Genomic DNA, 27,244 nt, shown 5'->3' on the forward strand with positions numbered 1-27,244 from the left:
TCCAAATTCTTCTCCAACTTTAACTTGAGTAATCAGCTGCCTGTAAATCTCTGCCTGCCCTCCTCATCGGCCTACTCCTTGTTGAGCAGTAGTATCTGAGCGTGAGGCATCCGTGGACCTCCGTACCTATGATGATGGTGCACGCGCTCAGCAGCCCGATCTCCTTCTTCAGAGTCACCCTGTCCGGGATCTTCTCCTTCTTCCCGCCGTGCGCGGCGCCGCGGCGCGTTCGCGCGCAGAGGCTGCTGTTTTGCCCGTCCATGTCCATCAGCTCGGGTCCGGTCCGGTCCGTCCAGTCCTCAGGACTCCCGTCCTCCTCTCCTTCATGCGGAGTGGAAGGCTTGCGCCTGCGCAACAGGCTGACGCGGTTCGGGCTAGAATGTTAAACAGGCCCGTGATGCGTTCACGGGCAGCGACCGGGGCCGGTCAGGTTCTTCTCATCGAAACATGATGATTGTTGGACTCTCACGTGTTTCAACGACACAAGCGGTCTGCTCTGCAGGCGCGGTGACCTGAGCTGACCCCATGGAAATGCTGAGAGGTCCACTCACTGAAGAGATCCTGACCGAAGCTCCAAAGTCCTTCAGACGTTTCTGCTCTCCTGGACAGTTTCAGGATTTTTTAAATGAACCTTTATTTACCCAAGAAATTTCCCACTGAGATTAAGAATCTCTTTTTCAAGGGAGTCCTGGCTAGGAGGAAACAATAAATTACATTTACAATGAAAACGTGAACATTGAAAACTGATTAAAAATGTTAGGTTCAGCTCAAGAGCTGGGAATTTCAGAAACCTTGCCGCAGACATGGAGATCTTTTTACTTTGCTTGAAAACCTCTTAGATGATCTGAACATCAGTGCATGAGAACAATCTTAAACATTTCCATTTTTCACCTTCTGATGTTTTTCTTTCACAGACTTTCTAGGAGTGAAGCTGTCAGGAGCAGAGACTGTTTTCCATGTTCACTGCTGAGAAAACCAACAACATTCAGCCTCTCCAGCATTTCCTGGAGACCCATCTGCCCCATGTCACGGGTCTGAGCCTCCAGAGAGATAACCTGCAGTCTGAATCTGAAAAGTTCTGCATATAGACAGAAATATATACTCAAAATGGCATTTCTGAATAATTCTTTATTCAAATAGTTGTGAATAAGGAGCAGACAACAAATGCTTTTGGAAAAAGCTTTAATATTTATTTGTATGTTTCCAGGCAAGACAGATAAAGAAAAAAAACAGATTTTCAACTGTGGCCTGGAAAAAGGCAAGAGCTTTAAGACAGAAAAAATAAAGATTTAGAGGAAACACACAGAGCAAAAATCAGGATGAAACAGCAATAACACAGAAAATTATTAAAAGAATATAAATAATATTAAATGCATTAATCTAAGCGACAGCAATATTTTTCTTAAAAATGAGATTCCTTTTAAAAAACAGTCTTTGCAATAAAAGTGTCCATTCTAAGGGTTTTGTCGATGATTCCAGTCTGTGGGTGCTGCAGACTGAAAGGATCAAGAACCCAATGAGGGATTTGGTTTACGGACTCTTTATGGCATCGGTTTTCCAGAGCAGCTGTTTACATGAGAGATGAAGTGTGCTAAAGCTGGCACAAAGACCAAGGAGACTTCTGTAAATGAACAACCAGTGGATTTTACGTGGGGTGAATCGTGAAGTCCTACTTAGTGAAGAGTAGATGCTACTGTGACGTAGGTGCTAGTCAGCCGGCCACCACCTTCCTGCTCTGATCCATCCTGATCATCCACTGTCAGACCAACAGATCCATGATCGTCTTTGTTTTCCTGGTCTGAGCTGGAATCTGGACCAGAACTGGACGACGGGACAGATCTGATATTGATCACTGTTTTTGTTGCACCGCTAATGTTAGGTTGGGGATGTGAGGGGCTGTAAGCTAGCGGGAGAGAATGCAAACAAAGTGATGATGGGAAATGACGGCTGGCTTACTTGTGCCAACAGTCCCGCCCACAACTCAGAGGGGAATTTCTAATAAACTACTGCCACTCTGCAGAAACTATGTCCCAGAAAACAACAGTTTAAAAAAATTGTGCACATACAGCATAATCCTAATTACGATAGATCAAAGGATGATTGGAGTGGGCCTGTAAAAAAATACAACCTTTGCTGCTGCAGGCAGCTCCAAAACGGTCAGCCTCCAATATAAATAAGCTTTTGTGTGAACCAGTTTTTATTTTCCTCCTTGATGTTAAATACAAACAGATTGAAACCATTTCCTGTAGAAAATCACATTAGCAGATGTTCATGAAGGCACCGTCATCCTCATGTAAAAGCAACAAAAACAAGTGTTTTTAATAAATAAAATCTGAATGGAGAGTGAGATTTCCACCTATGAAACATGGCGGTAAGCGTCCTTCATGGGGCGTTCAGGCTCCAACAGCAGCTCGTCAGTGGAAGAAGCTGTGGATCTGCTGAGCCACCGCCTGGCCCACTACGGGCTCCAGCTGTTCAGGCGCTGCACTGCAGAGCTGCTGGATGCTGGAGAAATGCTGCAGCAAGGCCAGAGCTTTGACCCGGCCCACACCAGGGATCTGCTGAACAAGAGCCAGAACCAGGGGGTCCAGCAGCCGACAAGAACTTCTCCTGAAGATGTTCTCCCGGCCATCGGCCTGAACCTGGAGAGAGCAAAGAGGAATATTGGATCATTCAGCAGCTCCCGTGAGCAAATGAAAAGGGCTTTTAAAGGATTATTAGAGTTATTCAAGAACTGCTCTGTCTAGAAAGATTTTGTCATCTGAATCAACTACAACCAGAAAGGTTTTCAGAAGATCTGCACTGCCAGAAGGAATTTCCTCTGAGAAATGGAGAAAATATCACAAAATATAAACCCTCCTCTGTTTTAACCCTGGAACACTTTCTCTATAAAAAGTTACACCATCACTTTTGCCGAGTAATTTGTGCCTGATATAATGTACCCAAAAAAGGTACTTGTCATAAAAAAAATGGATCAAAACATAACAAAAGTGTTTTTCCCCCCAACTGTGGTATTTGTAACAAATTGAAAAAGAAAACCATAGAAAGTTCCTAAAAACATGCTCAGAATGACTGAATAATTAGGAATTTGAGAAGAAAAAAATCCTACAAAATAATGAAATGATACTGGAAACGTGGTCTTTGGTCCACCCATTCCTGGGACATGTGAGACTTCCCTGGTGAAGGCACAGACTGCTGGACACGCAACAAATTCAAATTCATGTTCCGGTAAATGGTTTTGACCCGGCGATGGTTAAAACACAAAACAAGCGTTTGGGCCTCTCATGTTAAAGTTCCACTCTGATCATCTTGTGATCGGTTTTCACATCGTTTTAGTGGTCTTTCAATGATGAAGATGATGATGATGAACCTGTGTTGTTTTCTAGGACGTAGTGTCTGCAGAGCAGCAGGAGTTTCTCAGAAATTCCCCTCTGAGTTGTGGGTGGGACTGTTAGCGAGGTGTCAACCCACCCACAATTCCCCTCATCCATCTGTTTACACTCTCTTCCGATAGCTTACAGCCCCTCACACCCCAAACTAACATTAGCGGTGCAACATCAGGTCTATCCATCTGTCCGGTTCTGATCCAGATTTGCAACATCAGGTCTATCCATCTGTCCGGTTCTGATCCAGATTTGCAACATCAGGTCTATCCATCTGTCCGGTTCTGATCCAGATTTGCAACATCAGGTCTATCCATCTGTCCGGTTCTGATCCAGATTTGCAACATCAGGTCTATCCATCTGTCCGGTTCTGATCCAGATTTGCAACATCAGGTCTATCCATCTGTCCGGTTCTGATCCAGATTTGCAACATCAGGTCTATCCATCTGTCCGGTTCTGATCCAGATTCCAGCTCATACAGGAAAACACAGACGTTCATGGATCTGTTGGTCTGACAGTGGATGATCAGAATGGAGCAGAGCAGGAAGCTGCTGGTCTACCAATTCTAGTTTGTACTTAACTACAAGCTTTTTCAAACATTTTTTTGTCTGCTCCTAATTCACGTTTATTAAACAGACACGCAGGAATGTAATTTTGAGCTGAATTTTCTTTACATATGCCCTCCTTCACAGAAATTCTACAAGGCCGTGTTCAAAAACCAGCATTTTCATTGAAGTGGGTCTTTAAAGAATATGCAGACACATCTATGTCAGTGTCGGGGTCTTCTTTCTGCTGCAGGCGTTGGTTTCCTGGAAAACCCGTTCATGCAGTTCTAACATCCGTTAGCTGAACTGCAGCCGCTGACGGACTTTGTTCAACACTCACCATCTGAGCAATGAGCTGCGAGGCTTCGGTTTGTCCTCCCACGGGCAGCAGAGGCAGACCCAGTTCAAGCACCACAAACCTCTGAAGAGAACCGAAGTACTGCTCACTGAGCCCAGTCCGCTCCACCAGAACCAGCTCCTGGAACCTGTTACTGGCCTGACAGACAAAAGCAGTCAGTGAGGACACTCTAAGGGGAAGTTCACATTTGCGTTACACTCACATTGCGATAGCGAACCAACTTCCTCCTGTAGCTGCTTCCTGCTATGATGTCGCTCTCAGAAACATAAAGGATGCTGCTCTTGTTGGGGAGAAGGAAGTCTGCCACATGGAGCTCATTTTCAAAGAGAATTTTCAGACCTGCACCTGAAACACGCAGTGATCCGGTTAGAAAAGGCTGAGATCAGACCCTGCACTGAACAGACCATACCCCTGCCTGAGCCACAATCGTGTCTGCTTTAAACTCAACATTCATGCTTGTTCCTGTTCCCCAAAAGCCCCTCATGTCCCACATGCAGGGTAATGCTCACCAGCTCAGGTGGATCAGGAACAACCACCAAGTGGAAACGCATTTCCTTATCCTACTTTCTAATGATGTGCCCTCAGCTTTAACAAAGGCTGGTTACGTTTCAGACGTGGAATATACAGATGTTTCTGCACAGGCAGACGTGGAATATACAGATGTTTCTGCACAGGCAGACGTGGAATATACAGATGTTTCTGCACAGGCAGACGTGGAATATACAGATGTTTCTGCACAGGCAGACGTGGAATATACAGATGTTTCTGCACAGGCAGACGTGGAATATACAGATGTTTCTGCACAGGCAGACGTGGAATATACAGATGTTTCTGCAAAGGCAGACGTGAACAGCTCGGTGTGTTTCCGTCTGTTTCATGGCTGTCCTCATCTGACTGACTTCATGAAGCAGAAACCTCTCTACATTCAACAAGCCTGACCACTCCAAGGAAAGGAGAGCTAAACATATGAGCTTTCCTTTACGATCATGCTAAGAAGTAATGTGAAAGAAGTCATTTCCATGACATTATGCAGTGTTTTTTTAATCCATCCCAACAAATGTTTCAGAATCTTCCACGTAATGAGAATTTGCCTCATAGCTACAATATTGTTGTTCAGATGAAGATCTTTTTTGGAAAGTGACAGAAAAGAGGAAGAGTCAACACGACAGAAAAGGAGAAGAATAAGTGAAAACCGCACACTGACAACCCATGGACATGGAGAACCATCCAAACCAGACCCGACTGTGACAAACAGCTTAGCAGTGAACTCCATGTCACCTTAAAACAGTCCAGCCTTGGTCACACGCACCCGTTCAGGGGATGTTCTGTACGGGTGGGGTCAGTTTTTGGGCTGTACAGAGGAGTGGCTCCATCTTAAGGTGAGCACAGGTGTTTCTCTCTGTTCCTTTGAGGCTCGTGTGGTCACCTTCAAAGATATCATGAAAATGGAACGTACCATTGTAGTGTGTGGTAATTGTATCAAAAACTCGAAGGAGCTGCATTTCCAGAAGAAAATGCAGGGTTGAACGCCATATTGCTGAATGAAAATGTAACTTAAAAAGGGTAATAATTGGCAAAAAATAAAGAAATAAAGAAATGATCAAAGTTGACCATGAAAAATGCCAGAGCCGGGTATCGAACCAGCGAGCTTCGGCACCAAGGATTCCCCATGTATTTCAATGGAGGCACAAATCCTTGAAATCCTGGAATATCTTGAAAAGTCCAAGGATTTGAAGGACCAAACGTTACAGCTGGAAAAAGCTGAAAGAGTTGAACATTTGAATAGTTGAATGGTTAAAATAGCTGAAACATTGTAGGAGTTAAGCGGCAAAACGTGGTGGAAGACACAAGAATAAAGAAAGAAATACAGGAAAACAATGGCTGAATACTTTATAGCATTGAACCATCCAATTTGTAAGGATAATGTAAGTTAAACGCACTTATGACATACCAGTGACACTGTCACACGGTGTCCTTACACCATGCTCCAGTAAAGGTGTGAGTACTGACTCCTAATGCATGCAAGTGTCCGTAGGACGCCACACAAACGTGAGCAGCACTAACAGGCTCTTTGTGTGGTGTCCTGTGGTGTGCAGGACTTTTGTTTTTTTTGGGGGGGGGGTAGCGGAGGGCCAAATTAGGAACTTGACATTGGACCGGGGGGCAATTTTGGTGAAAAAAATGGATGAACAGAAAAGGTTTTTTTTTTTATAACTTTAATGACCAGGGGGATATTCCAGAAGGCAAGTTTAAACTACCGTGACTTTAACCCTGAACTCTGGCTGAAGTCCGCCTGAACTTGCTTACTCGGGGTATGTCGGTTCCAAAAGACCAGATATGAGTTGGCGTAATTACACTCGATTTGGTAACCCTGGGTTAATGCACGTGCACGGCAAGTACGTAAAGACATTCTCAATGAAATGCCGATTTCCGGAGTCACCATGGAAACACGTGGAGAACAAAAGAGAGCGCTATACTTCAGTGAGACGGAGTCGTAGATTTTAATGATGGCGTATGAAGATTATACGTCCATCAATAAAATAATACGGCTGCATCATCAGCAAAAGAAAGAGTTTCTGCTTGGAGAAAAAGAACGGACAAAGTAAACGCACGAGTTTCTATCTCAATTCTATTTTCATTGTAATGCATATACAGTAAACCCTTGTTTTTCGCGGGGGTTACGTTCCAAAAAGAACCCGTGATAGGCAAAATCCGTGAAGTAGAAACTTCTATTTTTTTAACCAGTATTATACAATTAAAAACTCTATTATACATTGAAAAGAAAGAAAAAACCATTTTACAGGCTCAAGCATTTGTTTCACAAATAAAAGTACTTTAGAAAAGTTTTTTCAACAAACTTCTGTACTGTACAGTCAAATAATAATTTTAATCATCAATGTGAACAGAAGGCTTCAAATCGCGGAGATTAGCCCCGCCCACCGCGACCCGAGAGTAATTGAACGGGAGAACATTTAAAATGATTCTAAAAAAAATATACAAAAGTACAGTGGGACAAATAGCAACTCAGGTGTATTTCACTGCTCTACAGACTGAGCCGCTGCATCCTGACTCAGCTCTGCAGTGTTTTCTTCTTTTGAAGCCCACGGTGCAGCTGTGTTTGTTCGGGGGAAGAACATTGTGACAGGCAGATGTTTTCACTCTTTTTCTATGGGTTTTAGAGAAACTCAAAATTGCAGGAGAATTTGCACGTACGTGTTGTAAATCTGGCAAACTGTTTTACGTATGTGTACATATTAAACTGCAACGTTATTGACGCACAGGTAGAGAAGAAGCGGAGTGACTTTTTAGCCAATCAGAATGCAGAACACAATGCACGATGCAAATCCGTGAAGTAGCGAAACCGTGAAAAGTAAACCGCGTTATAGCGAGGGATCACTGTATATATAAATTCCATCCATCAATCCATCTTCCTCCGCTTATCCGGAACCGGGTCGCGGGGGCAGCAGACTGAGCAGAGATGCCCAGACTTCCCTCGCCCCAGCCACTTCCTCCAGCTCCTCTGGGGGGACCCCGAGGCGTTCCCAAGCCAGCCGAGAGATGTAGTCTCTCCAGCGTATCCAACTAAAATTCTATTGGTAACAAATATTGAGTTAAATTTATTAGAAAATAATTTCTTACGTCTATCCAACTAAATATTTTTTTACAACTCAAATTTACACATTTATCTAACTAAATGTCATTTTACTCCAATTCAATGAAATGTTTTTCCATCTTCATTTATTGTACTTCTTGAACTCTTGTTTGTCTAAATTTGAGCCTGCAGATATACTCATTTGTATAACATTAAAATAAATGATACAATGTGGATTTAAAATATATATCATGCAATCAGTTATCATGAGTCTGACTTTAACTTCAGTTTTTGCGGCATGAAGCAGTAGTGGTGCTAAATAATCTCATCACCCTCTTCCTCCCTCTCACTCATGGTGCTGAAAGACCATGCTAAACAACTAAACACATTTGGTCAAAAACCCACACTTAAATCCAAATCCGTCCAGACAGGCAAAGGGAATGGAATCCCACAATCCCTTGCGGTGCCGATCTAACAGCAGCACCAAAGTTAGACCTACTTAATTGAATTAATTTGAATGAAAGTAAAATAAATGTCTGAAAACTACGTGTTATTTTTAAGCTGACTTAACTAAAAAAATGATTTATCTTAACTGAAGCAAATAATTAAGTTAGATCAAAGTAAAAAGTTTATTTTTCCAACATCCATATGTGGTCTTATCATCCTCTCATGGTGGAAAAAGTATTATCTGAGCTTCTTCATCCACTAAATCATCTTCAAATGGACACGTCATGCTGCTTCAACTCTCTGAAAACAAACTAACCTTCAACTAAACCTGCTCCAGACCAGGTTATGTTCAGAGCATGAGTTGCTATAGCAACTTGACATATCCTGAAACATACCTCCAGTTTTGGAACCGAAAGCTGAGGTGATCAACTTCCTTAGCCTCAAACTTATCGTGGTAACTAGCATACCCTGCTATCTGGACTACCCCCCCCCCCCCCCCCCCCCCAGTGTCATTTGTACAGTTAACCAGGCCCTCCAGATGTTTTCCCAGTTGGAGGTTGCTGCCCAGATCTTCTACTGGTTTAGTAATTGTATCATTTGACAAACTTATTTCTTCCAACTCTTTCTTTAGCTCTGGACAAACAATGTCAGCTCCTTTCAGCATTTATTCTTTTTACAAACTCCCCGTCACTGAAGGGCTAGCTACGCCGGACCGTTTCCAAAGCCACAGCGTAGCTACTAGCTCCTGTCCCAGCTTCTCCTCCTAGTAGTTGTTGGAGCTCATTGTTGCGCTCCTCGCTGGTAAATTTGTCATAGTTTTTATGATTTGCAACATAGTGACATAAATGCAATGCTCAAAGAATTCAATATAAATCGTTACTATGTTGGATGTGTGTATGGATAAAGTTTATCCAGCCCTTGAGGTACGACAAAGTAAGCATTTGTCCACTTAACGCCTTTTTTTTCTCGCCAACACAACTTTTCCGAAAAAGAACCTGCTCTGGCTCTTTTTTATTAAGGGCCACATAAAAATCGTCCCCCGGGCCACCATTGGCCCCCGGGCCGCACTTTGAGAACCCCTGCTTTAAGTGTTCGTTGTGAACCGCTCCTCACAGTATTCCCATAGAATACTGGTTCACTGAGCGGTCTACCACCTTCATACTTCATACTCATACACTGCAGCCCCTACACACATCTGAAGCAGTTGATGGCTTCCGGCCCTGCTGCTTCACCACGTGATCTCCATCAACACCCGCAGAGCTGCAGGACCAGACAGGACATCTCACTGCAGCTTGCAACAGGCCGGTCAGCCTCAAATCCTCCTACGGGACTTGAATGCGTCACCTGAATGATCATGATCGACTTGTCGCTCTGACACTTCAAGAGAATCTGTGCCACATCAAGTCAGCTCCTCCAACCGAAAAGTCGTTCTGTGCATGCATAACGACATTAAACCGTCTGATTCTAGTTGCCGTTACAGGTTCAGAGGTAGTTAAGTTACGTCGTGTGACGTCATCCGGCGGCTGAAACAGTGACTCGCCTCTTAAGGCTCGAACCAGAGCGGAGTCCTTCCATTTCCCGCTGCAAAGGACGTGTCCGTACGGAGGAGCGGCGGTCAGGAGGTCGGACGGTTTGGCCTCCATTCCGCTGACCGCCACAAACCTGCTTCCTTCAGCGACGGCTGGTCCTGGAGCCACCGGTAGTTTTCGCTCCACAATATCAAACCCTCTTCGTTGGTTTGAATCTGATGGCGGTTCTCTCTGTGTGGCCCCATGTCGCCCCCTGCAGGACAGGCAGACTCCCCCCCAAAACAACAAAAACTGGGAGTTTTCAAGATTTTTTTTAAAAATATTTTCTTATGAATAATTTTTGCCCCCCCCGTCGTTTTCCGTCAAGACATTTTTTTGTAGTCATACAGAATATTAATTACAATCTGAGTTATTGCCTTTTTTTCTTTCTTTACTACGTGTTTTTTCATATTATTTCTATTTTACCTATGTTGTGATTGATTACACTTACATTTTGTCCTGTTTTTGTTTGTTTTTCACCTTTGTACCCTTTTCTAAAACTAAATTAATATTGTTGTGTATGCAACGGACATCGTGTGTGTGTGGGGGGGGGGGGGGGCGACTGGGTTTTGAATTTGTTTGTATTATGCCTAAAACTGAAAACTCAATAAATATATAAAAACACAAAAATCACAACATTCATATAGTTAATTGAATGAACCTAAAGAACAAAAGCCATCCTACAAACACCATGGCAACCTCATCCGGTTGGGGCCATTGACAGTGCAGTCAATGGTCAGCAGTGCCGACCCCGCCCAGCAGGAGGCGCCCGTCCTCACAGCGAACTGCTGCCGTCTTTCACTTCGACTCCGTCAGCCATTCTGTGGTTCGTGTTCCGTTCAAGTTAGAGGTTTGTAGTTTCACGAAAAGCTGACAAAAACCCAAACTTTTACATTTGCTCCATGTTGTGCAAAAATCGTTTTTAGCTTTCGAGAAACAACTGAACATTAGCTAGCTAGGTGGCTAGCTCACGCGCGAATTGGCGTCGCGCGGTCAATCAATCGTCGGAAATTAACTGTACAATTTTGTTTTTATTTTCAACAGCGGCAGAGTGGATTGACTGACATGCCAAAAATTTTCATCCAAAAGGTGAGCTAAAGCCGGGGACTGTTATCCAGCGTTTGCGGGTGAAGGTATTCGTTTCATGGCTGACAGTCACAGTGGCGGTTGTACACTGACTTACTCCCTGGGCGAGTAACCCCACCAGCGCGCCCCCCCCCCCCCCCCGCACACATACAAAATTTGACAACAACATTCTGTTGTGTTCCTTATATTCTATTTAGCCATTTTACACAAAAAATGCATGACTTTTCTAGACTCGTATTACAGCGGGCGTCAAACTCAGTCACACAGGGGGCCTAAGTTAAAAACACGCTTAAGGTTTTGGGCCGAAGAAGATAAACATTTACTGAACACACTAAAGCTAAACTTTTAAACCTTTTAAACTGAACTTTTTGAACATAAATATGAATAAAAACAGTAACTCAAGTTAAACCTTAAATAACTTGTAATATTTTGCTCTCCATAGAAATATATTCTGTCAAAATTATACAAATATGAACATGCTTCTGAACAAAACAAAGAAAGCTGGAAATATTAATAAGAAATTACAAATCAAATAATTCCGTTTTTTTTTTTTTTGCTCTTTTATCATTTTTTAGAGCATTTTTTTTAGAGCCGGACTCCTGCTTCATTTTTAACAATAATTTCTTAATGTGTGACGCCCTGTGTGTGTCTTTGTGAAACATATCAGAGGGATTAGATCTAAAAAAAAAACTTATTGTGATTAATATGTTTAGGTCTTATAAAACATTAAAGACTAAATCATAGAACTCATCAGTGGGATTATTCAAAAAATATTTGGCATTTCCCTAATTTTGTGCAACACCAACAGCAGAAATCCTCCAAAAAACCTCAATCCATAAAAAATGGTCTGCGCCCACCACCCCTCCCCCTCCCCTTCCCTCTGACACACGCGGCTCCGTCTCTATGACGGGAGGCGCAGCTGCGGCCCAGAGTTGATTGTCAGATAGAAAAAGACTCCCAATCACCTGTTAGTGTGATTCAGCCAGCCACCGGTGAGTTGCGCCCCCCTCTCGAGTTTTTTGACTTATGTTCCAAAGACTGCCGCAAAGAGGTGTGGCCGCAAATGTCTTGCAGCAGAAGGCGGTGGTCACGTGCGTGTCGGGTCTGCCGTGTCAGAGCAAGGAATTGTGGGAAATAATCCCCATTGCCTGCTTTTGTCGAAATTGAGTTGAGCACGGGTGTTTGTTCTGCCCAATTCCTTTTCATGTGCCTGTTTTACGTTGTTTCACTCTGAGTTATTTCATCTTTTTTTTTTTTTTTTTTTTTTTTGCACCATAAGTGTGAAAAGCAAATAGGATGAAGACATTCTTAAGAGTCTGATGTATCAAAATAAAAGTGTTGAGTGTCGGCAGCTGAAGCAATTTCAAATTAAAAGCTGCAAGCTTCCTCTTTGAATATCGTAGACATCTATCGTAGCACAGCACCATATGTGCGTAACGCACGCATCGGGCACGGCAAATGCCGCCCCCCACATCGCCCATATCAAAAACCGCCACTGATGGCTGATGTTATTCGCACCTATTTCAGTGTGACGTAGCACAAAAACCGACGGAAATGTTACACGTGCTGCCAACGTGCACATGGCTGCAGTGTGCGTCCAAGTCTGAATCTGCCTAAATGTTGCTGTTGGTCTGACGTATTGTTAGAGGAAGGTATTTTAAAAAATTTGGTTTATTGCTTTTCTTTCATGTTTAGGGATTCAATTAGTGCAAAAAGCAGAAAAGCCCCAGAAAACAGAAATATCACACATGTCAGAGTTAACACTTTTTAAAACTTTCCATTAATTAATTTATTCCATTGTTTTCCTATCTTTGGAAATGTAACTTAGCACCAATATATTTTTAGTACGGTTTACTTTTTCGGTAATTTTTCCCACAGAGTTTAGCACATTTTTAAATGGGTTGATCACATTTCTGCTGCAGTTATGAAAGGTAAAGGTGAGAATGGACATCCTTGTTTAATTCCTTTGTTAATTAAAACTATGGTTGAAATGCCTTTTGGTGGTAAGGCGGACTCTGTGTCCAGGGGAATTGTGCATTTAGATCCAAATCCAAATAAATCTAATGTGTGAAAAAACGCAACTGTGTCTTCTTGATCTGTCTGACTTTGTTTTCCAGCTTCCTCCACTTATGAACCATGTATGCATCCATATTGAATTCTACGACGCTGAAGTTGGCTTCCAATTCGCAAGGGCACTAAAGGGACATTCCACTGCATTTTGCGCACTCAGACCAGGTCCTGTTCAAAAACCCCTGGACCTGAACTGCTAAAACCTGGATTAAATTCTTTTGTTCAATATTTCTTGGTTTGTTTCATAATTTACTTTAAAGTTCCTGTTTTGGTATTTGGCTTTAAGTTGTCCTTCCCTTGCCTCTATAACCCTTAAATTGCATAAAATCAGAAACTGGGTTTAACGTATTCTTTAGTATCTAAATCATAAATCAATCCAGGTTTGAGCAGTCCAGGTCCAGCGGTTTTTGAACAGGACCTGGTCTAAGGTGGACTCAGTGAGCAGATTTCAATGGAATGTTCCTTTAGTGCCCTCGAGAATCGGAAGCTGTGAATTGGGGTTGGGCGATGTCCCTTAAATTGGCCGTTGACGATGTTTTTGTTGTCAACCATCGGGATGGACGATGAAATCGTGGGGGGGGGGGTATTTTTAATATTTCGGTCTTATATAATTGCTATTCGTTGTTTTACTTTATTACTTTATTTTTTTTATTTCCCAACTAATGACTCATCCGCGATTATCCAGTATAAACTGAGGGAAGTGACTTTAAGAAAAAAAGTAACAAACTAGAAAAGAAATGGTCCGCTCCCGCACTTGACTAGTCAAGTGGACCGGCGGAGTGCGGATTTACAGCTTTGCGTTTGAGTGGAAGGGGGGGGTGCTTTGTTACATGAGCGGTAGTATGTGGGAGATTTAAAACTGCGATCCGTTCCGCAGCTCTAGGGGAACGGGCTCCCGAACTCAGAACCGGGTCTAAAAGTGTGTGTCTGAGCAGAGGATCGTGAGCACACACACAGCGCTTTGGGGCGGTGTGAGCTTCAAAGCAGAAAGGCCGCTCAGTCCTTAAAATCGTTCAAACAATCACGTGGATTTGTGTTTCGAGTCGTGTCCCGACTAAATAAAGGCTGATGTTATTCCCACATGTTTACATGCAGCCAAGATGCAGATTGCAGCACCACCCAAAGCTAATGTTGTTAGCCCGTGTTAGCATACTGCTAATCCTGGCTTCTTTTTCCGGCTCCGTTTTTCAACAGAAAAAGCACTGACCACACGGATTAAAAATAAAACGATGAACGAACAGGCGTTTCATAATAATCGTAACATTATTAAAAGCACTTTTAGAAGATGGTCTTGTATATTACCGAGCTGACATATCAATGTATAAAACCGCTCGGCAACATTGTTTTGTGTTGAATTGTTACATTCAATAAAGTTTGAGAAAAAAATAGACGCTCGGTGGAACTGATATCCGCTTCCGTTTTTTCAAACCCTACTGCGCATATGACATAACCGAATGCGAATGATTTATTCCGACCGAAAGTGTGACCCATGTGAACGTTTGTTATATTCTGAAAACATTTTTCCGGAACCACGTACACGGTTGGATTCTAATCCGACCATTGATCCGGTCAAGATATTTTTCACATGTAACCGCGGCTTATGGTGTCCACTCGCAGCGTGGCGGGCGCGTGGCATCACGGTGGTGTCTCTCCATCGGGATGTCACTCACCCATCACGATGGACGATGGTATCGGCACAACCCTACTGTGAATCAGAAGCCAACTTGAGCGTGGTTGGAATTCTCTGGTTAGCTGCTTGATTCCCATGTTCCTCTGCATAGCTGATAGCTTTCAGTTTAAACTGGGCTTCATAAATGAAGTCTCTGTGTCTCTTTGCAAGCAGCATTTTTTAAACAATGTAGATCTGCATAATGCACATCCCTGTACTATTTGGGCAGTGTCTTCTTTCACGTCCTCACTTCCCTCCTCACCGTTCTCATGCTGTCCTTTCCTATGTCCTCTTCACCAAAGTCAAACAACACATGAGGCGCACCGCACCATGGGCGCTCTGTACATTCTGGAGAGTGTAATTACAGTAATTAACTGAACTGAGTCTCTGTCAGAGAAATAAAAAAGGCATATCAGAGAAGAGCTCTATGGAAGCATTTGTGTAGCAAATTAAAGATACAATTCAAAACCAGAAATGCTTTTTCATTTTCAAATTGTAACTGCATCACATGACTCAAAATTAAAATGAAAAATCAATACTTTAAAATGTTTTTTCATTTTCTACTTAAAAACCACTTATTCTGTGTAATAATTAAAATAAAAATGCAAAGAGGGGATTGCATTTTCATTTCAACATCCACCCTGCGAACAGTGTCGCATAATTCAATTCGATTTAGCATTTCCAGAGGGGAGGTGGGGCGATGATGTCATTTCTATCTCCGTGTGTTATACACTTTTCAATTACTGAAAATAGACCATATAAAACTTAAATCTGCTCTGGTCTGTTTCAGATTTTTTGAAGAGAGCACTGCAGTGTAGTAGGTAACACTAGTTAAGAAGTTTTCATGCTGCTTCTAATCACTGCTATTTCACATTTGTTCGTAATCAATAGTTAAGAAGTTTTATTTACTTTTTTGCTCTGACTGCCTTGAGGTTCTACTTTTTGTTACTGTTGCAAAGTTACATTTACTTTTTAGATCCTTAATTACTGCTATGTTCAAATTTGCAGTTACTTGTTTAAAGTTGCAAAGTTACATTTACTTTTTAGTTACTTAAATTAAATAATTGAAAAATTAATATATATATATATATATATATATATATATATATATATATATATATATATTAAATACTATTAGTAAATGTTTGTTAGTTATGTTTATTAGTTATATGTTTATTTGAACATTGTTTATATACTGATGATTAAGAACTACACCGTAAGATTACACAAAGATACTTTAGTATTAACAGATGAGGCGTTTTATTACAAAGACAGAAAGCAGCAACCGTTGTATGTCATGCTCTGCTGTAAACCGTGCAATGGGGGGAGCGTCATGGCATTTCAAAGGCGCTGCTGGCTCCGTACGAAGCGCGTGCCATGTAAAAAACAGCTTCCTTAATGAGCTCGTTTTTATTTGGCGAGAACTGCAGAGCTGATAGCAGGAAGAGACTCGCTCAATAAACTCAATAGACTTCAATAAACACTCCGGTTGTCCAGAGTGGTCTTCTGCCAGGGACTTGACGTGCTGCGGGGCATAAAACGACTTTCTGATGACAAATAGTTTGCGCTCAGTGTTTTTATACACGCATGTGCAGTGACGTATCAGAGGATCTCCGATTGGCCAATCTACATGTCAATCAAGTCCCGTACTTCTCAGTGAGGATTTTGATTGGCTGGTGAATTTTTAAGTACTTTCTATTTTAATCTTTTCTATTTTATTTTTAATTTTTCTATTTTTTAATCTTTTCTGGCCCGCGATCTACCCTCTTGCCCCAAAGCCGCTGTGTGTGCTCTGCCCGAACATACACTTTTAGATCCGGTTCTGAGTTCGGGAGCTTGTTCCCCTAGAGCTGCGGGACGGATCGCAGTCCTAAGTCTCCCAAACATGTCGCACACGTAGCAAAGCATCCCCCCTTCCCCTCAAACACAAAGCTGTAAGTCTGCGCTCCATCGGTCCACTTGACTAATCAAATGCGGGAGCGGACCACTTCTTGTCTATTTTGTTTGTTACTTTTTTTTTTTAAAGTCACTTCCCTCAGTTTATACTGGATCATGGCGGATGAGTCATTAGTTGGGAAATAAAATAAAGTAATAAAGTAAAATAACGAATAGCAATTATATAAAACCGAAACATTAAAAATACCCCCCCCCCCCACACACACACACACGATATCATCGTCCATCCCGATGGTTGACAGCAAACATCGCCAACTGCCAAATTAAGGGACATCGCCCAACCCTAGCGGGCATCGTCATTATTGAGCGTGGTCATGACCTCAGTTGTGAGAAGACGATAAATAACAAATTTAAGTGGTCTTGGCTGGAGGAAAAAGACAAATATGGCGATTTCTTTTCAACGTACATTCGGAATAAAAATGTTGGAGGTGGGTACAATTGTTGTTGTTCAGAATTTCACTCTCCGTTCTAATATAATTAGTTACAGTGGAATTTATGCAGAGATTAAAACATGCTTATACATTGTTTGAAAATTGTCATTTATGTCAAGTCTGTGAATGGTTTGTATGTACCGTTTGTAGTAGTTTTTTAAATCTGGTCTGGGACCTCCTTATTCTTCTTCTTTATTTCTTTGATCAGTGCCCCATTGACCAGGAGAACCCCCCCCCTTGTAGATTTTCAACCACATTGATCAAAACTGTAACATTTGAATACATTTCTCTACCTAATTTATTTGTATTTCCTAATTACCATGATTTAGTTCAGTTTTGCTCAAAAACATTATTGACATTTATTGTAATTATAAGTATTTGGTGGTTTGGACCTGCACTCCCTTAAAAAAAGAATGTTTACAATGTTTAATTTTGTTTGTATGTTTGTTCTAATATTTCCCAGATTACTAAATAATCTGGTGTTAAAGAATTGATGTATTATGTTATAGAAAGATAGTTTAAAGCAGATCCCATATTTTGATGTAATTATAGTTTGAGAAAACAGTATTTTTAAAGCAGAAATTGTTCAAATAAATGAGGTACTTTCATAGAATATCATAGTTTCTGGTGTTCTTTTTGCCATCCGGGTCTTTGATGTTACTATATTTTAGCAATTGTATGTTTTGCATCTTTAAGGAAAAGCTTAGATTGTAGGATTGTGTTACTTTTAGCAATCATCCAAATTCTTTTTTAGGACCAGCAAGTCCTTCATGGCAAGTCAAACTAGGGGTTTGAATGACAAATCATGATGCTCCAATTAGTCTTAGTTTGTTGATTAAGAAGTGAATAACTAGCTGCCAGAATGCACCAGAATTCATCTAAGACCATTTATTTTTTCAAAAATTCTGCTCCACGCCCGCCATATCGCTCAAAGAAAAGTTCAGGGATTTTTTCCTTGCCTGACTTTCAGAAAAAAAAAACAGAAATCAGATCTTTTTCTGTTAAAATGCATTTGTAGGTTGTTGTTTGCATTAAGACAGGCCAATAGACACTCTTGTTGTCAGTTTACAGCATTTCTAGGGGTTATTGATCCTGGAACATCTCTCTATCTTGACTGAAATGTTTTTGTTAGCCTTCTTGAACGTTTTCTGCTGCGCTCTACGGCAATAAAATGTTGTGATCTGTTCCTGATGTGCAAACTTATAATTGAGTTTTTAACCTGAATAAGCCTGAAATATAAAGCGATGGTCATAATAATGATAAATTAAATGTCCGATACTGATCGGGAGACCACATCCATTATCGATCGAGTCATCAAGCCAGATTTCCGATCACATGATCAGATCGGAACGTCCCTTCTCAGAATGTCAAATTTGTCCTCTATGCAAAAATTAACCTGTAGCCATTTGATAGTGTAGCCGCCCCTGCTGATCAGTTGGTATCAGAAGAAAAGTATATCTTATATCTATTAGGGTTGGGCGATGTCCCTTAAATTGGCCGTTGACGATGTTTGCTGTCAACCATCGGGATGGACGATGACATCGTCGGGGGGGGGGGGGGGGGGGGATTTTTTACATTTTTCGTTCTTATATAACTGCGATTCGTTTTTTTGCTTTTTTCATTTTATTTCCCAACTAATGACTAATCCACGATGATCCAGTATAAACTGAGGGAAGTGACTTTAACAAAAAAAGTAACAAACAAAATAGAAAAGAAGTAGTCCGCTCCCGCACTTCACTAGTGAAGTGGACCGGCGGAGTGCGGACTTCCAGCTTTGTGTTTGAGGGGAAGGGGGGGGGGGTGCTTTGCTACATGAGCGCTATGTGTGGGAGATTTAAGACTGCGATCCGTCCCGCAGCTCTAGGGGTACAAACAACCGAACTCAGAACCGGGTCTAAAAGTGTGTGTGTGAGCACAGCTCGGATCGTCAGCACACACAGCGGTTTGAGCTTCAAAGCAGAAATGTCGCTCAGTCCTTAGAAAACATTCAAACAATCACGCAGATTTGTGTTTCCAGTCGTGTCCCGACTAAATAAAGGCTGATGTTATTCTTACATGTTTACGTGCAGCCAGCAAGCAGCACCACCCAAAGCTAATGTTGTTAGCCCGTGTTAGCATACTGCTAATCCTGGCTTCGTTCAGAAAAAGCACTGACCACACGGATTAAAATTCAAATGATGAGCGAACAGGTGTTTCATAATAACCGTAACATTATTAAAAGCACGTTTAGAAGATCATCTCGTATTTTACCGAGCTGACATGTCAATGTATATAGCCGCTCGGCGCTGTTTAACATTGTTTTGTATTGAATTGTTACATTCAATAAAGTTTGGAAAAAAAGCCGCTCGGCAGAATTTATATTCTTCCGGTTTTCAAACCCTACTGCGCATGTGCGAATGATTTATTCCGACGGAAAGTGTGACCTTAGTGAACGTTTTTATATTCTGAAAACATTTTTCTGGAACCATGTACACTGTTGGATTCTAATCCGACCATTGATCCCATCAAGATATTTTGTACATGTAACCGCGGCTTATGGTGTCGATGCGCAACGTGGCGGGGGCGTGCCATCACGATGGTGGTCTCTCCATCGGGATGTCAGTCACCCATCACGATGGACGATGATATCGTCCATCGGCACAACCCTAATATCTATATCATCTTACATCTATATTTTCATCGTTGTCACTGGGATAGATTTCTTGAAGAAAAGAAACATTGATAATAATTAATAATAATGGGTTAGATTTATCTGCTTTTCCAGACGCTCAAAGTTCTTCCAATGTGTCCATCATTCATTCATACTTGGTGATGGTAACTGCTGATGTACCACAGCTGTCTGACAGAAGCGTGTCTGACCACCACCAGGACATGCACACTCATCTACACACCAGTGGAGACACACTAGAGGCAGGGAGGGGGAAGTGCCTTGCCCAACGACACAGCAATGAAGGGGGCGGGGATCAAACAGATGACCTGCTCAACCCCATGAGCCATGAGAGAAATGAGAAGAAAAAATTCCAGAAAATCACATTGTCTGATTCTTAAAGACTTTCTTTAGTAAATTATGGTGGGAAATAAGTATTTGGTCATCTCCAAACAAGCAAGATTTCTGTCTCTCACAGAGCTGTAACTTCTTCTGTAGAGGATCCTCTGTCCTCCACTGGTTACCTGTATTAATGGCTCCTGTTTGAACTGGTTATAAGTGTCTGTACAGTTAATTTCTTAACACCAAGCTGCTTACCCAGGGCTCCAGACTACCGTAACTTTTTTCACTAGGAGCACAGTGGCCCCAACTGAAAATTTTAGGGGCACAACCAGAAATTTTAGGGGCGCATACCGTAAATCAACATGCTAACCAAATCTACTAATTTCCACTGTATTACGAATAAATACTTTAATAATTGATGCAGAAATTACAATGTGCTGTTTCTAATTCAGTGTCACATTTTAATCTGGACTTTTGAAGATGCAACAACAAGGTAAACTTACAGCACCATCGCTGTCATGACAGTAAAAATAAGTAAAGAAAACAGATGGAAATGTATGTTGGTGACACCAAATAAGTGCAGCCAAGATGCGCAATGAGCGTGTTTGAGATCACCCAGGTGGACGTAACGCTGCACAGATCACCTGGTATGTGACGTATATTTTTGTTTTTGCTCCAACATCTGCTGTCAATCAAAACAAAAATATCAGAGAAAGGGGTGGGAGCAAGGCCCCAACCTGAGCGAACGCAGCTGGAAATTTAGTACTGCACTGACTGAAAGCTGCCGTGATGACTACAAAACAATGCATTATGGGACATGTGTCCTGATGGTTTTTGTAGTTCAGTGATTAATCAAAATAATTTAAAATACCAACTGATTAAAAAAAAGGCTACATACATTACAAGACATTAAAATAATCATACAATATATACTAACACAGATCATACTGAGGGAGAGAGGAATATTAAAACTAAATTGAATGGTAAGGACAACTCCAATTTCCTGTTGTCCTTCATTCGCCTTCACCCCCCCCCCCCCCCCCCCCCCCCCGCCTGGTCACCCCAACGATCCAGGCGCGGCATCATCTTAAACACGTCAATCGTTGAATTTTCCCCAACGTGTTTTCAGTGTGTAAGGCTAATCTTGTTTTTGCTCGAGCGTGTTTAAAGTTCAAGCCCCGTTGAACAGCTGTCACGCATGTAGGTGTGGGACATTTATTCTCCTCAGCTGACCCTACTCCCGCGGGAGCGGTGAGCTGCCCTAAGTGTTACTAACAGCCGTGCATAAACCGTTTGTGGTCGGGGGTGACACGCCGCCACTCGCTTAACCAAAAACCTGCTTTAGACTCTTGCCCTGGTACACTAGCTGCAGGTCGGAAGAACGAATCAATGGTTCGCTCACCCATAGCTCAGACGCACATATCAGTTTGTGATGATATTTGTCTCTGTTTCCTTCCCACAGATGTTTACGCGTGCGCGAATATCTCTAGGCCCCTCCCCCTACACGGATTTTAGCCACTCACAGTGGCTTTTCCTATTCTTCTCACACGCATTGGCCGCCTCACAGACAGGTATCACGCGAGTGTTTGCTCGCGTTTGATGAATATGTGCACGAGTGTGTGTGTCTGCCTGCGTGCGTGTGCGCTCGCGTCTAATTGATTATTTCATTGATCATTGACGTGCCCCTTCTACGTTGGATGTATTAAAAATACGGAGGGTGGGGGAGGCAAATTTACTGGTAGCACATGTGCGACTGGATGTAAAATTTAGTCGCACACACTCAAATTTTGGTCGCAAAATGCGACCAATTGGTCGCAGTCTGGAGCCCTGTTACCTGTTGCAGATTTCTTTTGTCTTCTCTTGTTCTCTTGTCAGACTTCCAGCCTGTTTCAGGTCAACAATTTGGTTTCTGGTGTCGCTAGACCAGTGTTTTTCAACCGGTGTGTGTGGGAGATGATCAGGTGTGCCGTGGGAAATGTCCCATTCACTGATCTAAAAACATTTCCCATCTCCAGGATATCAGCTCTGTGTTCATCCAAACAGGTCCTGATAAAACACTGAGTAGTTAGGAATATGAAAGATCATAAAATACTTTTTCTTTCTGTTTATTTTGATTCTAGTAAAGACACTGATAGGAATGACGACACAGCGATTTAGCTACAGCTTTGGCTCTGTTTTCGGAAAAGTCCCGCGCATTCAACTCTCTCCACCAATCATTCTTGGAGGGTTAATTACACGTCATCAGTCTGACCAATCAGAAGTGGTTAAAGTCTTCACTTCCTTGTTCTGATTCTGCTGATAAAGTCTCTCAGTTCAAACAAAAATACCAGCTAAAGCTCGTCTTTAGCGGTGTAGCTTTCCACAGACTCTAGTGTCAGACCGTGGAACAAGTGAACACAACTATGAAGCTCAGAGAAGTCTGTCTGCGATCGGTGGCAGTCATAGCACTACATCTCCCATGGTGCATCGGGTTAAAGTGACAGCGTCTCAGCGCACAATGAGTCTTCCCTGTCGGACATTCTTCAACATTCTTGATTAAATCAGAGGTCAACAGTTTAGTTCTCCTTCAAGGTTTGTGTTTATTAATAGCCAAACATCCCAGAGTTTGGTCCAAGTCATCTTTCTAACTGAAACACTTTTCTAATAACGTATGGATTATTTTACATGTTAAACTTGAGAAGAAGTAATAACAACATTTAAGAAACAGATTATGGTGAAGTGGCCAACAGACACAATTAAACTAAATTGAAACAATCTAATCATCTAAAAAGAAATAAAACATTTTTGTTAAAGTTTTCAAAAACTTCATCTTTAATTAAGACAAAAGAAAACTAATAAAACTTCAACATGTTCATTTTTTGTGTAGCTACAGAAAACATAAATATAATCTTAGTCTTTTTGTGTAAATTTTATCAAACATATTGTCATCATATTGTTCAAAAATTACAGTTGCCTTTGCACGAACGTCTAAAAAAATATAAATAAATAAATTACTATTTAGAAAGAATATATTTGTTTTTTTGTTAGGTTACTTAAAATTCCATGTTAATAAACTAAGGGAAAAACAACTACCAGGGTAAAATGTCAAATAATTTAGTTTAAAATTATTACTAAAATCTAACTTAACTTTTATTACATCTTTTAGAAAGAACAGCTGCAACTTCCAGTTTTTTCTGCCACAATTATCACAAAAATGCATGTGAGATCATTGAGGGACTGTACATCAATACAGACTATGAGTTTCTCCTTTTTTAATTTTTGGATGCTGGTGTGCTGCAGGATTTTTGTCAAGGAGAAAGTGTGCCTTTGCTCAAAAAAGGTGGGAAAACACTGCCCTAGACAGCTCTTTGGTCTTGGCCATAGTGGAGTTTGGAGTGTTCAAGGTTGTGGACAGGTGTCTTTATATAGATAACTATGGTAGTTCAATTGATTCTGCAGCGGATAATTTTTTTTCCAAATGCATACATGCAGTTTTACTTTGATAATGGTAAACTTCACTGATACTTCACTCTGAAGATTTGTTTACTTCCGGTGACGATAGTGCTCCGCAATTGGCTTATTTGAAGTTTCTGAACTTAAAATCCAACATTATTTTGCCTTTTAGAGCAATAAATATATTTACTTACAGTCTACTACATTTTGCAGCTTCTCCCGTCCTGCGGATCCAAAGGGTAATAGACCCACTCAGATTAAGATTAATTAATTAACCATTTTCAGTTTTTTTTTTTTTTTTTACCTCACTGACGATGGTGTTGCAGACACGATGGGCCTCAGTGTCTCATTTTTCTTGGTTTCTGCAGATTGAGAGTCCTTCCTGCCTCTGGTGTCGAGTGATTCAAGATCCTGGTATCGACGCAGAGACGGCAGAACTTTATTCCAAGCTCCAGGCTCAAATGAACCTATTCTACAATGACCTGACAAAGGACCGGTCAAGACTGAGCCCCACTTCGTTTGAGGAAGAGGAGGTATTGTAACAGTCTGATTTGATCAAAACGTTGTTCATCACAGATTCTGCTGTTGAAGTCAGCAGTGCTTGTGCTCTGCTTCTGATCTTCAGATGGTCTTACTGAAGGTTCTTGCCTGTCGGCCTCAATTCTTTCTTCAAACCAGACTTTGTTGGGTAGATATGGCCCATTAACACAAATTGGCAATAACAACACACTTAAGTATGATAAGAAGATGCAACAAAGAAATCTGGCTGTGGATCCTGTTAAACTTGGCACATTTGCATGTGGGCCACCTTATCATGTTACTGTAGCTACAGTACAGACCAAAAGTTTGGACACAACTTCTCATTCAAAGAGTTTTCTTTATTTTCATGACTATGAACATTGTAGATTGACACTGAATGCATCAAAACTGTGAATTAACACATGTGGAATTATATACATAACAAAAAAGTGTGAAACAACTGAAAATATGTCATTTTGTAGGTTCTTCATAGTAGCCACCTTTAGAGCTGTGATGGTGTGGGATTTTTGATCATCGCGATGATGAACCAGCAGGGGGCGCGGTTAACTGCAACCCCCCACCACAACCACCAAAAACAAAAGCGGCCGCGTCGCAAATGAATACTATTACAACGCAGCATTCTTTATTAACAAATTACAGTAACTATTCCATATCTAACTTATGAACTAACTATATAGGTGTTGTACAATGACTGTGTGTGTCAGCGCACTGCGTGTGTAGGAGGAGGAGAGTAGTGCGCACAAGTGTGTTGGGGTTGCGTGTTGATTCTTCTGCAGCGGACCGCTCTGGAGCTGCACGCGAGGTTTCACCTGTGCTCTCTGGTACAGACATCTTCTCAGAATATTATATATTGCCCAGTAATAAACAGACTGCAGACACTTTGTCACCTTTCTGGTAGCCATGAAGCCTGACACCCATGAAGGACGCGGCGCAGGAGGCTCCGCCTTTATTTATACAGACACGTAACGTCGCGCTGCACAAAATAGTTCCCAAACAAAACATGTAGTGATATTCATTGAAATCTAACAGTGCGCCTTCTTGTTTGGTGTTAGGGAGTGAAGGAGAACAGTAATTAACCCCTCAGCTTGTAATGGAAATGAACCCAAGTGAAATTAATAATTAGAACGCAGTAATTTTGTTGTATTTCCTTGCGAGACGGAAACTTCTGTTGTAGAATGAGGATGTGTGTGTGTTGCTGAAACCGCGCATGTATGTAAATATAGGGAGCGTGCAGCATAGAGGGAGTGAGAGGCGCGACCCAGGGAGTGAAGGAGAACAGTGATAAAAGCCAGAAGCCCTTGAAGTCTCAACATAGGACTAGAAAAAGTAAATTATCAGCAAAGATGAATGTGTTTAATGTGTTTATTATAGTTCCAATCATGCACCATATGCAGAACTTCAAAAAGAAAAAAACCTGCGGCGATGAGGTCATCACCGCGGTGATTCGGTTATCGTCACACCCCTAGCCACCTTTTCATTTGATTACTGCTTTGCACACTCTTGGCTTTTTCTTAATGAGCTTCAAGAGGAAGTCAGCTGAAATGTTTTTCACTTGTCAGGTGTTCCCTGTCAGGTTCAATTAGTGTGTGAATCAGGCCTTCATGGTAGAATATCTGCTAGGAAACCACTGCTAAAGAAAGGCAACAAGCAGAAGAGTATGGAAGCGATTCTGTAGCATAATTAAAAATAAAAGTCAAAACCAGAAATGCTTTTTCATTTTCAAAATGTTTAGAGTTTAGAAGAGCTTAGAAGTTTAGAAGATAGTCTCCTGCAGCTTCACGCTGTGTGCGTGTTGGTCCAACCAGCAAACGTTTAGCATGGTGAAATCTGCTATAGATGTTGATGGGGCTCCAGCTGTCATCGAACAGCAAAATCAGTGCGAAGCTGCAAATAAATATGTAAATATGTGGGAATTACATCATCCTTTATTTTGTTCTGGACACCACTGGAAACACAAATTCATATGATGGTTTCTCAGATCGTAGCAGCATTTCCGCTTTCAGCGATCTAGAGCTTCACACTCCGCTAGTCGAAGGCAGCTGCCGGCCCGAATACAAAAAGCTTGTCGGGGGGGTCCAACGGACCGCGGTGCATCCGCAGAAGGTGGAAATGCTGCTACGTAGTCTGAGAAGCTGTGCACAATCATCAGAAGTTCACAACCATCACAAAGCCCTCTCCTCTGCCGCTAACACAAAGCTACAAGCCTGGCCGCACTGCTCCTAGCATGAGTCTGTTAGCAGCCGGACACACGGAGATAGAAATGACGTCATCTTCCCACCTCCCCGCTGGAAATGCTAAATCGAATTGAATAATGCGACAATGTTTGTAGGGTGGAGGTTGAAATGAAAATAGAATCCCCTCTTTGCATTTTCATTTTAATTATGACACAGAATAAGCATTTTTTAAGTAGAAATGAAAAAGCATTTTGAACTATTGATTTTTCATTTTTATTTTGAGTCATTTGATGCAGTTAAATTTTGAAAATGAAAAAGCATTTCTGTTAGTTCATTTTAATTGTCAAATTAGACATTTCTCAATGAATTTTGCTACAAATTTACCAGAGAACTTTTTGAAAATGAAATGTCAAATACCATTTTCTTTATCATTTAATTAAGTGACAGAATAAGCAGTGTTGAAGAAGAAAAGGAAAAAGCATTTTAGTGGATTGCTTTTTGATTTTAAGTAAAGAAAATGCAGCTTCATTTTGAAATTGAAAAAGTGTTTCTGGTTTTCCATAGAAGAGACTTATTTGGGCTAAAGAACACAAGGAATGGACATTAGACCAGTGCAAATTTGTGCCTTGGTCTGATGAGTCCAAATTGGAGATTTTTGGTTCCAAACAACGTGTCTTTGTGTGAAGCAGAAAAGGTGAACGGATGGACTCTACATGCCTGGTTCCCACAGTAAAGCATGAAGGAGGAGGTGTGTTGGTGCGGGGCTGCTTTGCTGGTGACACTGTTGGGGATTTATTTCAAATTAAAGACATACTGAACCAGCATGGCTACCACAGCATCTTGCAGCGGCATGCTATTCCATCCGGTTTGTGTTTAGTTGGACCATCATTTACTTTTTCAACAGGACAATGACCCCAAACACACCTCAAGGCTGTGTAAGGGCTATTTGACCAAGAAGGAGAGTGATGGGGTACTGCGCCAGATAACCTGGCCCCGGTCACCGG

General features: G+C 41.6%; 3 protein-coding genes across 5 annotated transcripts in view; 1 reads left to right on the top strand and 2 right to left on the bottom strand.

Moving 5' to 3' along the window:
• Window positions 1–553, bottom strand: part of LOC101165956 (asc-type amino acid transporter 1) — a 43,976-nt gene extending 43,423 nt beyond the window's left edge. Inside the window, exon 1 of the mRNA XM_011472821.3 lies at window positions 127–553. Coding sequence (XP_011471123.1) covers window positions 127–268 — 142 coding nt within the window. The 5' untranslated portion in view covers window positions 269–553. The remainder of the gene's footprint in view (window positions 1–126) is intronic.
• A 1,626-nt stretch (window positions 554–2,179) lies between these two features.
• faap24 (Fanconi anemia core complex associated protein 24) lies at window positions 2,180–10,108 on the bottom strand. The gene is made up of 4 exons (XM_004086201.4): window positions 9,866–10,108; window positions 4,489–4,631; window positions 4,269–4,424; window positions 2,180–2,642 (listed from the first exon to the last, which is right to left on the bottom strand). The coding sequence occupies exons 1-4, from the start codon at window positions 9,966–9,968 to the stop codon at window positions 2,415–2,417; spliced, it is 630 nt and encodes a 209-aa protein (XP_004086249.1). The 5' UTR covers window positions 9,969–10,108; the 3' UTR covers window positions 2,180–2,414.
• A 492-nt stretch (window positions 10,109–10,600) lies between these two features.
• The window catches only part of tdrd12 (tudor domain containing 12), an 81,098-nt gene continuing 64,454 nt past the window's right edge, over window positions 10,601–27,244 (top strand). For 2 of the 3 annotated variants that reach the window (XM_004086241.4, XM_023955529.1), the window contains exons 1-3: window positions 10,601–10,743; window positions 10,938–10,982; window positions 23,895–24,059. In XM_004086241.4, coding sequence (XP_004086289.2) covers window positions 10,959–10,982; window positions 23,895–24,059 — 189 coding nt within the window. In that variant the 5' untranslated portion in view covers window positions 10,601–10,743; window positions 10,938–10,958. The remainder of the gene's footprint in view (window positions 10,744–10,937; window positions 10,983–23,894; window positions 24,060–27,244) is intronic. The other variant, XM_023955530.1, reaches the window with a different exon arrangement.

This window comes from Oryzias latipes, chromosome 6 (assembly GCF_002234675.1).
Source record: "Oryzias latipes chromosome 6, ASM223467v1".
In the NCBI taxonomy this organism is placed as follows: Eukaryota; Metazoa; Chordata; class Actinopteri; order Beloniformes; family Adrianichthyidae; genus Oryzias; species Oryzias latipes.

What these genes read in the sequence shown, in the direction of transcription:
- faap24 (XM_004086201.4), bottom strand. Translation starts at nt 9,968, where the DNA reads ATGGAGGCCAAACCGTCCGACCTCCTGACCGCCGCTCCTCCGTACGGA. An exon ending in AGTTGGTTCGCTATCGCAAT is followed by an intron (nt 4,425 to 4,488) that starts GTGAGTGTAACG and finishes TTTGTCTGTCAG; the next exon opens with GCCAGTAACAGGTTCCAGGA. An exon ending in CGCAGCTCATTGCTCAGATG is followed by an intron (nt 2,643 to 4,268) that starts GTGAGTGTTGAA and finishes TGCTCTCTCCAG; the next exon opens with GTTCAGGCCGATGGCCGGGA.